A 15,595-nucleotide genomic window follows, 5' to 3' on the forward strand; every position below is an offset into this window, starting at 1 on the left:
CTCCATCCCATCCCATTCCTCTGTCTCCCTCTCAGATATGCTTCTCTGCTGCCCTTTCCCAGGCTGCCCTCCTCTTCCCTCGTGCTCATCTCTTCACTGTTCCACCTCCTCCAGCCCCTTCACTCCAGTGACAGAACCAGCTGGCCTTTCTCCAGACCTCCCAGAGAGCACCTGCCAAGTTGGGCTTTCAGTCAGACTTTCACCCCCTTCCAGGAGTCTTCCTGTCCCTCTTCCAATGCCCCAGACCCCCTGGTCCCTCTGTCGCTCATTTGGTGAGTCTGTCTCATAACCATACCCCATGCTCTTTCCATTTTCTCAAATTTCTACCTTTCTTTGACCCCCCAACACACACACACACACACACACACACACACACACACACACACACACACACACACAGAGTCTTCTTCTGCCCTACTTAAGCCATCTCGAAAATACCTGGTTGGTTCCCAACTTTCTGCTCCTAAATCCATTTTCTCTTTCTGGGCCAACTGCAGGCCACTGGGAATGTCCTGCTATGTCTTGGTCTCCTCCTCTCAGTCCCCTTCAGGAGGCTTACTTTCCATCCCTCCACAAATCTTCAACTTGCCCCTCACCCCATCCTCACGTCCTCATTCACTTCCCCCCACCCCACATCACTGCCTCCTGGCTCTCATCTACCTCCTCACTTGACCAATGGATGCTGTGTCCAGCTACAACTTCAACTTTTCTGCCAAAAAAATTTCTTGAACATCCACTATGCATAAAATGAGACACAAAATCCTTCCACTAATTAGCTCAGAAACATTGCTCAGTTCTGTTTGTTTCAACAAATAATTATGGCACAGTGGTGTCGGGTACTGTCCAAGGGACAGGAATGACATCATCTTTGCCCTCGAGGAACACATCATCTGTTTGATGAGAAAGACAACAAAAAAAAATCCTAATATGTTGTAATAAGCACTAATCCTAGTGACATGAACAAAATGCTACAGAACAATACTTAAGCACTTTTTAAAAAATAATGTGATTTTTGCCATTCTACATTTTACATGTTTCAGGTTGTGATTCCCAGCTTTGCTTTTTGTTGAGCTCTATCTGCATTCTCTCTGACAATAGACACTTTTGCCTACAGATTAAATCGTCAAGCTAGAGCTCTTTGTTGATCTGGATGGCTTCCCCTAAGAAAATCTCCCTGACTACTGTGATTCCCAGCAAAAATAATCACATACCACCCCATGACACTCTTACACATTTTTAACTACTTATGAATATCTAGTCTGCCCAACTAGATTGCAAATAAATCCACTGGTCCCATGTTTAATTTCATCTTATCCTTCACAGGGCTGAGCTGCTATTACTCAGCCCCTAGCCACAAAATGAGTGAAAATATTATCCTCCAAGGTCTACAAACATACTAGCCTGAACCTCAGCTTAAGGGCCAAATTTCTAAGTCACTCGTAATGCAGTAAATCAATCATGAACCCCCTGATACTATGCACTAAGAAGGATACAACTTCATTTCTGTGGTATTCTTACCGAAAATGCATAACCTGCTTTCAATCATTAGGAAACAGCACACAATCCTAAAGTGAAGGACTTTCTATGAAACGATAGCCAGTGTTCTTCAAAGGTGTCAATATTATGAAAGTCAGAGAAAGACTGTGGAACTACCTACCCCAGATTAAAGAATTTTAAGAAAACATGGCAACTAAACATAACGTGTGATCCTGGATTGGACCCTGGACTAGAAAAAGGACATGAGTGAGACAATTGGCAAAATTTGAATAGAGTCTGTAGATTGTAGTGTTGCATCAACATGAATTTCTTGGTTGTGATCATTGTACTGTGGTTATTTGAAGAATCTGGGTAAAGAGTATGTGGGAATTCTTTGTATCATTTGTGCAAGTTTTTTGTAAGTATGAAATTATTTCAAAACTTAAAAAAAAATTTAAGTCTTAGTCATTGGTTAAGGACCAGTGTTGAAATACTCTGGAAACCTAATTGCCAATGCTTTTTAGCCAATAAAAAGTTGGTAAAGTTTAGCTCTGACAGGGATCTTCCATCACTCTCAGCTGTTTTGTAAGTCAATCAAGCTGAACGTTTTTTCCTAAACTGTTGTTTTGAGTAAATGGTCAGAAATCACTTTTATTAAGTGCAACAGTATCATATAATTCAATGTTTCAGTGTTAGAAGTACTTGGGTATGTGAACAAAACACAGCCTGAAGTGTTCACTCCCTGCCACCTCACCCCTCCCACCTCACCCCCACCCTGATGTCACCATCAGCACACTGACCATTTAGAAAGCTCAACCTCAGTTCTTTGAGAAAGTTCATGAAGACTTAGACCTAACCTCTCAACAGGATTCTAAGATGATAATAGTTTGGGGTTTTTTTGGTTTGGTTTGGTTTTACAGCATCAGATGCCTCTTCTCAATCCAGTAAGGTCTTGAATGAGAGAACTCAAAGCCCTTGACTAATTTTACTCAAGAAATCTTCAAAGTGAGATCTGTGGAGACATCACTACAGCCTGAGGAAAGAGTATTAGAAGACCCAGATAACACCTACTGACCCTGGAACCTCAGACCAGTCATTTAACCTGAACGAACCTCAGTTTCCTCATAAGCAAAACGGAAATAAATAACATCTACTCTACCTCACAGGATTGTTTTAAGAATCAAGGTGAGGTAATGTTGGTTATATATTATGATAGGGTAAGGAACGTCCATATCCTAGGGATAGAGAAACCATGGCAGAGATACACAGAAACAAACTCACATAGGAATTGAGTCCAGAACCCAGAACTTTTCTACTCTAGGCTTCTACTCACTGGATCAAAAGTGCCTCACTCAGAAAATACACAACACAAGCAACGTCACTTCCAATGGCTGAACAAAATCCCCCACAGAAAAATTCCTAATACATGAGTCTGCTCAAACTTTAAGTACAAGTTCAAGATCATATTCATCAGATGTAACAGGAGGCATATTGGGATAATATTAATTAATTTTATTCCACCATGAAGTGAGAACCTCCAAACAGTCTTTAGTTCTCTCCCCAAGTAATGATCTTGTGTTCCCTCAAGTGCCATATAAAGGCAGTGGGGCAATACCCATTAGGTGCAAAGAGAGATGCAAAGTAAGCAGGAAGACTTAAAGGGACACTATTGATGTGAACATCATATTTTTATTAAATCCTTCTCTCTAAAATACCAGCAGCAAATTGCATTAGTGACTTTAAAGTACCTTTAAAAAATTAAATGAGTATTTCTCACTCCCAGTGTTAATGGTGATTAGAGGGTCTAATCTCTACATAGTCTCAGTAACAGATGTAAAGGATTAGATTGTCCTAGGTAGGAAAAAACAACAGGTAGACAACAACGATAATCACCTTTACATCAGCAGTTCCCCCCAGGGGATCTGAATGTTGCAACAAATTTAGAAAGTTCTATTATCTTTGATTCTCCTATCTTTGGGCTAGGTCTCAGAAAATTAGGTGACATTTCTGAAGGATTTGGGGTGGTGCTTTACTGAGATGACGATAAAGGAAACTAGTCAGACCATTTTCATACTGATGATTCTAATTTATTTTATATTAATATTTGAGTACCGATACTTTTTTAACAAAAGCAACAACAAAACGATAGATGCGCTGACTGCTCACACAACTCTTGCAGTTTCTGAGGTCACAAAAAAGTAGGTCTTTGTCCCTAATAGGCATCAGGAGGGAATGTATGGAAATGATGATTTAGAAGATGAGATCTCTATAAAATTCTGCACAGAATTCTAATTGGAATTATCTTTTTGGGATCTAATTGCTTACTCTTCAGATTTGAAATTGCTTTTAATAAAGTAACCTTGTCAAGTTCTCATGTGGACCTGAGAAAAGGGAAGGGAGATATATATGTATATATATTTTTTCCATGTATATGCAAGGGGCAGCACAGAACAATAACAAAAGTAAATAGTATAAGTCCTGGAGTCAGGTTGCCAAGGACCAAAATCTGGCTCCTTATTAGCTGCAGGGCTTCAGGTACATTTAATTACTAAGCCTCAGTTTCCTCATCTGTAAACTATGGATAATACAAGCACCTACCTCACGGGTAGTCAAGAGGATTAAATGAACTATTCCAGGGGAAACAGAACAAGACCTGGCATATAAATGTTTGGCCAATGATATATAAAGAAAGGAGGATAAAGATATAACAATGACCATCAAGGCATTTGGAAATCCAGGAAAGCCAGCTTCCTCCTCCTATGCCTCCCTTTAGAGTTTTCTTCCTTCCCCTTAAGACATTTTCCTCCAAAGCAATGTCCATTTTACCCTCTCAAATGTAACTCAGTCTCTCCGGGTTGACCTTTCTCAATGAAAAGTGAAAGATTTGAACTTGATTATCTTCAAAGTCCCTTCCAGTTCTTTTCCTGTTTTTTTAAAGGATGTAAATTTTGAGTCTGTTGAAAGATACTATATTAGCAAGGTGAGACAAGGTACTCAGGCAATGCCAAGATGCATGACTATGCTCACCTTGGCTACACCAACTGAGAAAGATGAGGACATCTACCACCTCCAGCAAGAGACACTGAAGATCAAGCTATACTAGTAAAACTAAAATAGATAAGCAATACCCATCCTCAGATAAATCTTTCCATTGGAGTTTGTTTAGGCAGTTCATTATTGGTTCTCCCTCAGAACCCCAAGCTAGACTCTGAAATTAGGTGACTTTTTATAATTTGTTTTGATTATGTGGGTTTTTTAAAATTTCAAGTTCAAAGTCAAGCTGTCATTGAGAATTTCAGGACTACAAACAACTGTTGGGTTGGCCAAAAAGTTTGTTCGGGTTTTTCCATACGCTCTTACAGAAAAACCCGAACAAACTTTTTGGCGAACCCAATACAAGATTACAAATGACAGTATCGATTGGTTGGACATATTTTTATTAATGTAGAAGCTCACATTTTACCAGTGAGAGCAAGTCGTAATGCTGCGAATCCAACGTCTGAGTCAAAGTAACAGAACAGATGAAGTAAAGAGGTGGAGGGTGACAGCAAGAGCAGGTTGTAGCCCCTAAGCAGAAACCAACTGGAACCAACTACGCTGGCTTTTTCACACAGGTGAGCGTGTAGGAATATTACAATGTTGGAGGTTTATGCCATATTTCCTAGGAACAGGGCCACATACAGATTAGGTAGAACATCCCCCAAGTGGGTGACGTGGTTACTTTCATTCTCTCACAACTGAGCACAAAAGCCCAGGAGAGCACTTACACATTTCAAGCAGGAGAAAAGTGGAAGCCCTGTCTGTCTCAGGCTACCAGGGAAGCACAAGGAGTCCATTTGTGGGTTTCTTTGCTTGGTCTTTTCTTCTGTTGGGTTGGTTTGTTATTTTAATGAGAGGTCTAATTCGTGAGGTTCTGCAAAGGCTGGATTGTCAAAGCAGATCTTCCCAGACACTTACAGCCTGTTGCCTGGGCGGCCTCTTGGATCTCCCAACCCAAGCCAAAGGGCAGTGCCTACATCTCTGGACCTACACTCTCAGGAAGGCCAGAGACCCTGACCACACTTAGTGGGAGCTTAGAATCTTCAAATCAACTAGGTTGAATGTTGTGCCTAATCAGAGATCTTCTTTAATTTGGATGCATCCCCCTGGCTGGTGAATTGGTAACTGGAGCAAGGAACTCCACCCTAGACATGCAGTCCCCTCAATTTCTACCCAAGGACAGCAGCCAACTCCAACCTCAGTTCCCTGGACTTTGCTTCCAGGTATGGCCAAGGAAGGCAGAGTTAGCCAAGCACTCCCCAGCCGTTTTCTCTTGCAGTTGAAGCCAGAAGTCCACCATTCTCCACACAGAGCCTCACAGAGCCCAAGCAAGCCTCAGATCCCACACCTAGGCCTGGGCCCACATAGGTATGCATGCACACACAGACAGCAGATGGCTGGGTAGAAGATGTTCCAGTGGCCACTCCCACACGAATAAGGGGGTCCGAACCCAGAAAAACAAAAGACAAGTTAGGAGCGGGGGAAAGGAAAAAAAGAAACAAGGAATAAACTTAAAACAACTATGATGGTTTTCCCTTATTGTAAGACACGTCAGCCAGGACATACCTTTTGACTAGGACCGCACAGCTGTTCATCCTTGGGACTGGCTGGCCAACAAGGTAGACGGTCTTCATCACCCCAGGGGCCTTGAGCAAGTGTTGCTTTGGTTTATTTCAGGAGGTGCTACTGGAAACATAAAACAAAGTGCCTGGAGGGCACTATAAAAAATAGAAGAAATATGGGAGACTTGATCATCCAATGGGTATTTATACGTTTTTAAACAGGGGTGAGGGGAGAGGGAAATCTACTGTAAAGTAATGTCCTTTCTTCCATGAGCGCGGCCTCGAGTGGTTTGGTCACTGTTGAGTCCACGACTTTCTGCTTATACTCCATTCCTGTGTTTGGAAATGGCTCTTCACCAGGAGGAAAGTGAGGAAAAACCCAGCAACAACAAAACAGCAGCTCTGCTGATGGAGAAGGAGGATCCCACAGGCGCTGCAGGTCAGGGCCCAGGAGCTGGACAGGGGCCACAAACAGGCTGCCCGGCTTCTCAGGAACTGCTGGCATGTTCTCGCAAGCAGGGAGGAAGATGGAAAGGTCGGGGGAGGAGAAATGGGGAGGGGGTCTGCCATGGGGAGCCACCAGCTCCATGGGGTACAAAGTGCCATCCTCTCCCGTCAAGGAAATCCTCCCCCATACAGGCTTTCTTCTAAACAGGATATTACTTCAATTTCTTTGATTTCCCTTCTCTCTCTCTCTGTCCCAAAAAAAAAAAAAAAAAAAAAAAAAAGGCCTGCTTCTAATAATAGCTAGAAGATATAAAAAATCATTTTTTAACGTTATTGGTTCTTGTTTCCAAACCCAATGTTCCTCCTCTCTTCGTTTTGCCAATAAATAGGAAAACTGAGGAAATCAACTCTGCTCATGTCAAAAAGATCCCCTCCCCCCAAAAAACGAGATAATCCGCCTAACTTCCCATTTCTATGGAAAATAAATAGTACATCACGATGCCATCTCTCTGAAGGACTGTTATTCTTTCTTTTGTTCTGTTTCGTTTCAGTAGTCTGTGCTTCTGCTGTATGTACCCTAAATAAAGGGAAGGAGCGGGGAGGGACACGTGGAAAGTGAGAGGAAAAAGCAAGGATGAAGGGAAAACCTAAATTGTCTTTCATTAAAAAAATATATATATCAGAACCAGAGCAATGACCAAAGTCACAGGGTGATGGCTAATTGCCCAGAAAGTCCATTCCGTGCGTTTAGCAACTGCCCTTTTTATCTGCTGTGGGCGAACCCCGGCCACTGCGGCGTCCTCGGCAGGAGCGAGGCTCTTCCAAATCGTCCTCATCAAAGCCGTGGAAAGTTGAGGTGTCACTTTCTGACGTGGAACCGAATAAGTCCTCCGTGGTGCGTGCTGCGGCCGCTGCCTCCTTCTCCTTCCTGCCTTCTCCTCCCAAATGAGCTGACATGTATGATGAATATATCAGCACATGGGTTAAGCAACAGACAGCATTATTAATATTCTTATTACATTATTACAGTGTTATTCTTAATAGCAAAATCATAAACCATTTCACACCAAAAGGGTTTAACTGGGTGCGTCACCTGGTGACAGGGGTTTGGGGTAACGGGACAAAGCCAACATTTCCAGGGAAAAGGATTCTCCCCTCCCTGAAAAGCCATCATCTCTACCATAATATATTTGTCCACAGCTCTGACAGCGCAAGATTCAACCACGATCTTTCTTTCTTCTCTTCCGAAGGCACACATTTGCATGCACGCTCGCTCAACCCACCCCAGACAATGCGTTTCCTTGGTGGTTTTTAAGCCTGGTTGGTATTTCTTTGGTGTTTTCAGTTGGCGTTTCTTTGCACAATGTTTGTCCTTCACTTTGACAGTCAGCTTTACAAAGGTATTACTGTCAGATAACCCAGTCAAGGTGGTTAAGCCTCCATCCGTTTTATTTTTATTTTTACCCGTTTCTAATCCCATTCTTTCCATACCCTTTCAATTCTGCCCTTACATCATGTAGTTCACTTGCACTGAAAGCAAAAAGAAGTTGGAAAGTCTGATAAGTGGTAGGTAATAAAAGAGTCTCCCGTTTTCTTTAACCACTGGAGGACATTTCTGTGATCTGCACCCACACACGTGCGCATACACATACACGCGTGTGTGCACACAGGCACACACGCACACACACCAGGCCCTAAACACACCCAGGTCTGAGTTACTCCAGAAAGTCCAGGGTTGTCAAATCTAACTCAGAGCACTGAGGAAGTGGGAAATAGGGGTGGAAAAGCCGAATAAAAGACTGTATCCTAAAGTCTATAAAACTCCGGTAGAAACTTTTTCACGTTCCAAATGGGCCCCAGGACTGCCCCCGAGGAGGTCATAAGGCACCACTTAGGGTGCCAATTTCCGGAATCTCACTTTTTCTCCCAGGAAAAGTCGGTAGTGGGGTAGATGGGAAGGAAAAGACAGCTCTTCCGAGTTCCACACTCTTCCTTGCAAGGACTCCAGGGAGGCCCTAGAGAAAAAGTATTGGCCCACCTGCCTTAACGAGCATATCCCATGGGCTAACGCCACCTGCTTATTCCCAAGGTGTTGACTATTTCAGGAACATCAGAGTGAGACCTTGACTAAATTATCCACCAAAATTAATCCCTGGTGAATGCAATGAGAACACCTAGGCTGGTATAAAATGGCCCCCTGAGTCACATAGCAGACAGATACTTGGAAGAATAAGCTGAGTAAAGGCTGTGAAGAGAGAAGCTTTGTATGGAAAAAACCAACTGCCCACTTCTGGTTCCCCATGGATCAGGTTCAAGTACCCGTCTTTTGTAGGAAAGGGAGAGGAGACATTTCAGAAGTTTTCACTGCGAATTCTGAAGCTGCCCTCTCTAACTCATCCCAAACCCGTAGCGGCCCATAAAATTCTGCCTAGAATATCATGCCACCAAGTAACTTTGTTTCTGGTGGTAGAGGTTTTGTCTGATCGCTTGCTTTTTAAAAATGCTGAAGTGAATTTCATTTGTTTCATTTTCTTTTTGAGCATCTAAATCCCTCCACTATCACATGGGCCCTCTCTTCTAAGCTGGCACCAGTAGGATAAAGAGTTCAACGTTAGGTATCACGTATGGCAAGTAGAGGAATTGACAGAATTGCACAGATGGGCCACCCTGTCAGGGTCCTTAAGGGTTAAACGCGGAGGGTTGTATGCAGTAAAAACCACAGTGCTTTTCCAATTACTGATTTGCAGTTCAAGTCAGTCTTAAAGCTTAAACAACCCAAAACCAAATACAAAAGGACAAAAGCTAAGGTCTGCGGACGGAGCGAGGGAAGAACTGAGCTGCTATAGTAAAGCCAGGTGTGGTCATCTCAGGCCTTCTCTCAGGACTAGGAGTAGAACAGATGCTGGGTAGAGAGGTGGGGAGGAGCCATGACTCCTGGCTGGTGGAACCAACCACCCAACCAAACTGTATTTCTCCTACTAGTCAGCAGTTGATGAGACTAAAGATGAGTCTGAAACCTTCTCTCCTCCCTGCCTTGCACTTTGGCCTCGTTATAACATAAAACAATATGAAAAGCCACCCACGATCCAGCGCAAAATAATGGAATTGAAAAGCAAAACAACAGCTTGCACAAAACTTGAAGACCTGTGCTCATTCTAAGAACGGAAGAACCACACCAATTTTAGTCTCTGGATAGATTGAAGATGAAAATTCAAAACATCCCAAGTCAACTGCAGAGGAGTCCTAAGAACACCTGCCCTTTGCCTCCTGATCGACCGGGCTCTCTTTTGCTTTCCACGTGAGAAAATGGGATAAGTGGCCAATGGGGTGGCATCTATGCAGCTACCCAGGATCGCAGGGGTCTGTGCCCGCCACAGCTCCAGATGCGGCTGCTCTCCCAGCATTCACGTCTCCACATTCTTCCGGTTTGCCCCGGGCACTTCCGCAGAACCAACGCACCTCTTTGTCATGGGCACGTCACCCGATACAAGGAAGCACGTTGCCTGTGTCTCCGGGTGTTTCCACACTGTCTCACTGTCGTCCACAGCAACACACACAAAGAAATATCCACCTCACGGAAAGGCCGGACAGACAAAAGCCCAAACCTTCTTCTTTCCCTTTTCCCCAGATCCCAGGGCATAACTTCTAGTTCTTAAGCCTCAAGAAGAAACAAATCAAAATAACCGAAAACCCATCTCCACTCGAAGTATCATCACCATCACCTCTGCACCCACCCTTCAGCCCCTGACCCCCACGAGATGGCAGAGAAGTGCGAGTGGAAGAGTTCCTGGTCTACGGGCACATGATGCGAGAAGGGGCCACACTCACCAGAGCGTCCACAGTCTGCACAGGATACCAGCTCTTCCGGCCTCCCACTCTTCTTGTTCATGTTAGAACCCCCCAAGCAGAAGTCACAGTAGTTATTGGGAATGACTGTCCCATCCGGTCCTTTCTGGGCTGTGGAAACATTTTTTAAAAAATCCAATGTTAGGCTCTGGTGAGTCTCCACCGGCCCCTCTTCTCCCACGGTATGGCAGAATCTGCTCCAGAAAGAATATGAAGTTTAGAATCTGAGGTGTTGTTACAACCAAGTTGTTAACTTGGGCAAAGTTTTCTTTATGATTCTCCTCGGTTCAACCGTACCAATGTCTTGCAAGCCATCCAGAGCTGAGTTTGATTGTAATATTTGTCAGCTCTGTGTTTTTATAGAAGCTACTCTGCTCTTCTGATTGTATCCCTGGATCAGCGAAGCATCCAGAAGGCCTTACTAATCAAGTGAACTTCTCTCATCCCTGAACAATGAGCCCTTGGGACCCAAACATCAGATGGTAAGCATCAACGGTGGTGTGACTAGAGGGAGAGAGAAAGGTCACTACCTAGGCCTTGCCCTTGGGAAAGATGCTCTCATTTAGGAGACAGTCCTTCTGTCTCTGAAAAGGAAAACAAAGAAGCGCTGATGGGGGATCATTTGCAGGAAGGACCCTGAAGATGCTCTGGGGGACTCTGCTGCACATGTAGGCAGGTACACAGGTGCCCACTCTTGTTCAGCCCCATCTCCCTGAAGTCCAGACTTGTTGGTCATGGAAAGCACCCAGGACTAGTTAATCAGCAGACCCCAAGTGCCTAGAATCAGAACTGAACACTTAGCGCAGCCTCATACCGGAGTTGGGTTGAACGGTGAGTTAGTGAGCATATCGGAGGCTTAAGACACTCATAAGCCACCCTTACGGAAAGGCCCTACACAAAGACAAAGGAATATCTTGGGACACGATTTTAAAAACAAAGCCTTGTGAAAACAGCACAGGTCCTCAAGCACTGAAATCTCAGTGTCTAGGGGCTGGTTAAAAAGCCTTGGACAGGTTCTTTGCATGAGAAGAAATGCCTCCATTTTACTTGTTTTTTGATCCCTATTGTGGACATTTCTTTGTCATGTTAACACTCCCTGTTTGTGACTAAGAAAAAAAGTCTCTCTGTTTATGGGATCAGCCTAAACCACTGGGGTATCTTCCTCCCCTCTATCCCCAATGTCTGCCCCTATCTTTCATTATTCACTGCCTAACATGAATCAGGGTACAAATCTGTAAAAGGAAGCAGATATGTGAGCAGAAATGCCATCCAGACAGTAAGTGATAAACGGATTCACCGACTTTAATATGATTCCCCCTGACCTCCGCTTCCTCCATGCTTCTGCTTTGCCTCTAGGAATAGAAGAACTTACCTGGGGAAGTCGGAAGACAAAAGCTCACAGAATTGCATTATAGAAGGTTAATCCATTTATCAGTTGCTATTTGGATTGTTTAATCAGTTTCTAAGCCATTGATTTTCATCTTCAGGGAGGCAGACAATTCTCTGCAAGAAAAATGTGGGCTGTTTGTGGCAGACAGAGGAGGCGGCCACACCCTGTGGCCTGCGGAGTGTGGGTTTTTCTTCATCAGTCACTGCATCTCAAAGACAGATGTGTGTCATACAGAATGGTTTTGCAAATAATCTCCAAAAAGCAGGACGTCCGCAAAAATTTTATTCTGCCTATAAAATTTTCATTGCCCAAATCCAGAAAGAAGTCCCTTTCTTCTTTCTTTCTCAGTTGCCATCTTAACCATTTTTAGAACTCTCTCAGGACTTCCCTGGTGGCCCAGTGGTTGGGACTTTGCCTTCCGATGCAGGGAGTGCAGGTTCAATCCCTGGTCCGGGAGCTAAGATCCCACATGCCTCGCAGCCAAAAAACCAAAGCATAAAACAGAAGTAATATTGTAACAAATTCAGTAAAGACTTTTTAAGTGGTCCACATCAAAAAAAAAAAAAAAAAAAAGAACTCTCTCAAGAAAATCCAAGTATGTCTATGTCTATGAAGCAAATAAACTCGGGGTTTCCTGATTAAGCGACTATCATGGAACTCAATCAAAAGATAAACAGTAAGAAGAAGCGGGTTATATTAAAGGAACGGGCTGAGTGTAAAACAGAGCTAAGTTTCATGATTGCTATGAACTAGATATAAAATGTGGAGATGCCAGTCACAACTTAGGTAGCTTCCTGCATGAAAAGTGATCAAAGAATCCCATGTATATCATCACACTAAACCTCTCAGGAAGCCCACTCTCATCACCTGTCTCCTGTTCTCTTCGGGACCCCCTTTTACGTCAGATTTTCTCCCCTTTCACAAAATCTTTAAGCCACCAAAGAATCTGGTTTTTCTCCAACACACTATTCCTTGTGATTTATGAGGATGAAGAAGTAGAATATAGAGTATAAGAATGCCCAGATAATTCGACAGTTTTCACCACCAACAGACCATTGGTAGAACACCCTACCGAATCAGGGACTCTAATATGGCAAGAAACAAAAAATTCAGAAACAATCTAGTAGAGCAAAGCAGACAGTGATGGAGAAATCAATCCTATGGAGAAAGACCAATGGAAGTGAATTTAATTCATCTGATGAAGAGAAGCTTCCAAGGAGACTGAAGCAGAGCAGGGTCCCCGCATATATTTGTTGGTTATACAAAGTTCCTGGCCAAAGGGATGACAATGGTGATAAACTCCCAGCTGCAGGCCCTGGTGTGTACAGCTATGACATGCCAGGTGCGTGGGTACCATTTTAGTCCAGTGAGGGCCCAGTGTAGAAAGTGATAGTGAGCAGTTAGACTTCATTTTCCAGTGAAATCCCTTCCACCCCAGTTCCTACTCTCCTCTCACAACAGTGAGCTCAAGCTTCCTTCCATCTTGGTAAAATGGCATGGGATGGACTAATCAATAGCTTTCACCTCTGGTTCTCGTACATTTTGGGGTATTTAGGATTAGTGAGGGTTCTCCCATGGAGCTCTCCCAAGTCCCCAGCCAGAAATGACCAGTCAGGCCTTAGGGAGAGCACGCTGTTGACATTGCTCCTATGACCCTTCGCTTGTCTATACATGTATACACCTGCCTCATCACCCCATATTCAGTGGTTTACTCCTTCAGATCAGGGACCACATCCAACTCATTGTTGGAAAACCTATGTGTCCTGCACACAGGAAATGGTTAACAATGATGTGTGAGATGAATGGCTCAGAAAAGGATGGCAGAGAGGTAGGTAGGCAGCCCAGCGATGCCTCGGGAGCTCCTCCTAGGGGGACTGAGGCAGAGTTATCTGTCACTCTGAATATCACTCACTGCCTGGTTTATTTCCCCAGTCCCCAAAACGAAGAGCTGGTCCACGTCCAAATGAATGGTCAGTCATCTGGCCTGGGTCATGTCTAGCTCCCAGAGTACTCAGAGTGGGTGGCCGAGAGCCCTGGGTTGCTGGAAGAAGAACACAGTACTATTCCCTACTATGGTAGGTGAGACATTGTCCTGTACACAGACATACAAGAAAAGTATAAGACTAGGACTCACTGTCTCTTGAGAAGGGGTCACCAGTTTGTGCCTATCCACGCAGCCCCCCATTCAACTGTTTATTGAGAAGATGAAGAAGCAGACACATATGACACTACAAAATGGTGACAGATCTTAACGCTAAGGCTTTACACACACTGTTTCATTGATTCTCACAAGCATTTTGTGAAGTAGGCAGCATTTGACAGATGAGGTAACTGAAGCCCAAAGAGATTAAGGGGCTGGCTTCAAGCCCCAGTTAAGAAGTGGAGGAAGCCGGATTCACCCCCGGGTTGTCTGTGTCCTCAGAGCCTCTGTCTCTAATCACACTTCTCTGCCTCTGGGAAGTCCAGAGCCAACGTTGCATATATAATATTTCATAAACATGATTCACCCAGTACTTTATTTGGGAAGCCCAAAGCGATAAAATGTATTGAGATTGGCCTGATGAAGAGGAAATTCCCTTTGAACTTAAGTTTAATGTCTCTACCACTGTAATCCATCCCGGTGGCCCCATTTATTGTCATATACTCCGTGAAAACACTTCTCCAAAGAATTCCATAGGCTCATGAAGGAATTTTTTTAAGTAAAGCTCACACTGTGGCTTTATTGGCCTTTGGCCTGACCCATCCGTGAGCAATTTCCTGGCACTGTCTATGAGGTCATTATAAAAAGGATTTTGCTATAAATAGGAAACTCGTCCAGACCTTGCAAGTGCATTTAAATAGAGATTCTGCTTCCGCTTATGGGAAATTGAGTCCCACTTTATAGAGCAAGATGACGGGGAGGCCAAAGACCCGAGTGGTATCTCGATGGCAGCGTCCGCGATGATGGCTTTGGTTTTCTGTTGATGAATGTTCATGGGCTGAGATCATATAAGCGATACAAGGAAGCTGCTGAGAAAATAAAGTGAGACTTGAGAGTTTAGGGGTTTACCTGGGGGGCGGGAGGGGAATAACTTTAAAAAGCTCAAAGGAAAAAAAGTGGAAATCCGAACAAATTTCATGAGGAAATCCCCCCAGTATAATAATAATAATAACAGAAGGTGGGAGGGAACATTCAAATAAATCAACCCAAGAGAAAGGAAAAGCCAAGCCCCAAAGAGTCCCACCAGCACACTCGGGAAAGGGTGAGCAGTCATTCTGGAACGGCAGCGTGGCACATGACCATACCACAGGGTTCTTTACTTCAGTCAGGCCACGTGTCGAGGGCAAACAGGGCCCCAAATCTTCCTGAACTACCCCCTAGACAGGGCTGTCTTTTCCCCTTTCAGCCTGATTTCTGCCGCAATACGCCTGCCTGCCGCTCAAGAGGAAAATGAGCGGTGGGCACAGGCTGGCCACAAGCAACAGCCCTTCACCTGCTTCTGCCGAGACCAGAGCTGCAGCCCTAGTGTCCTAGGGAAAGAGGAAGCAAGCCAGAAGTTTAGGCTCCTCCATGGCACATCCACGAAAGCGTGACTTCACATCCTGGGCAGACGCTCCAACCGCCTGCCAGGGCCTGGTGTGCACAGATGTGGGGCCATGTCCCGTGCCCGCCACCCAGCCTGACCCCAGCCCCAGGCCAGCAGCTGTCTCCCCAGGGCCCGCTAGCAGGGGTGTGCAGTGCTCCGGGACCCCAGGGGCACAGAGAAGAGCCCTCCAGGAGGCGCTGTGCCTCTCCTCGCCCCCCCCACCCTCCACGGCTGACGGTTCCCGTCCCTCCAAGGGTCTGACATGTTGC

The 15,595-nt window shown here is 44.6% G+C and overlaps 1 protein-coding gene across 7 annotated transcripts in view; it reads right to left on the reverse strand.

Moving 5' to 3' along the window:
- The window catches only part of DPF3 (double PHD fingers 3), a 262,495-nt gene that overhangs the window by 45,045 nt on the left and 201,855 nt on the right, over positions 1-15,595 (reverse strand). For 4 of the 7 annotated variants that reach the window (XM_028496114.1, XM_028496116.2, XM_028496112.1 and 1 more), the window contains exon 8: positions 10,353-10,481. In XM_028496114.1, coding sequence (XP_028351915.1) covers positions 10,353-10,481 — 129 coding nt within the window. Of the gene's footprint in view, positions 1-4,849; positions 7,475-7,502; positions 8,540-10,352; positions 10,482-15,595 lie in introns of those variants that run through there. The other 3 variants (XR_003682050.2, XM_028496115.1, XM_028496118.2) reach the window with 3 other exon arrangements.

This window comes from Physeter macrocephalus, chromosome 11 (genome assembly GCF_002837175.3).
Source record: "Physeter macrocephalus isolate SW-GA chromosome 11, ASM283717v5, whole genome shotgun sequence".
NCBI lineage: Eukaryota > Metazoa > Chordata > Mammalia > Artiodactyla > Physeteridae > Physeter > Physeter macrocephalus.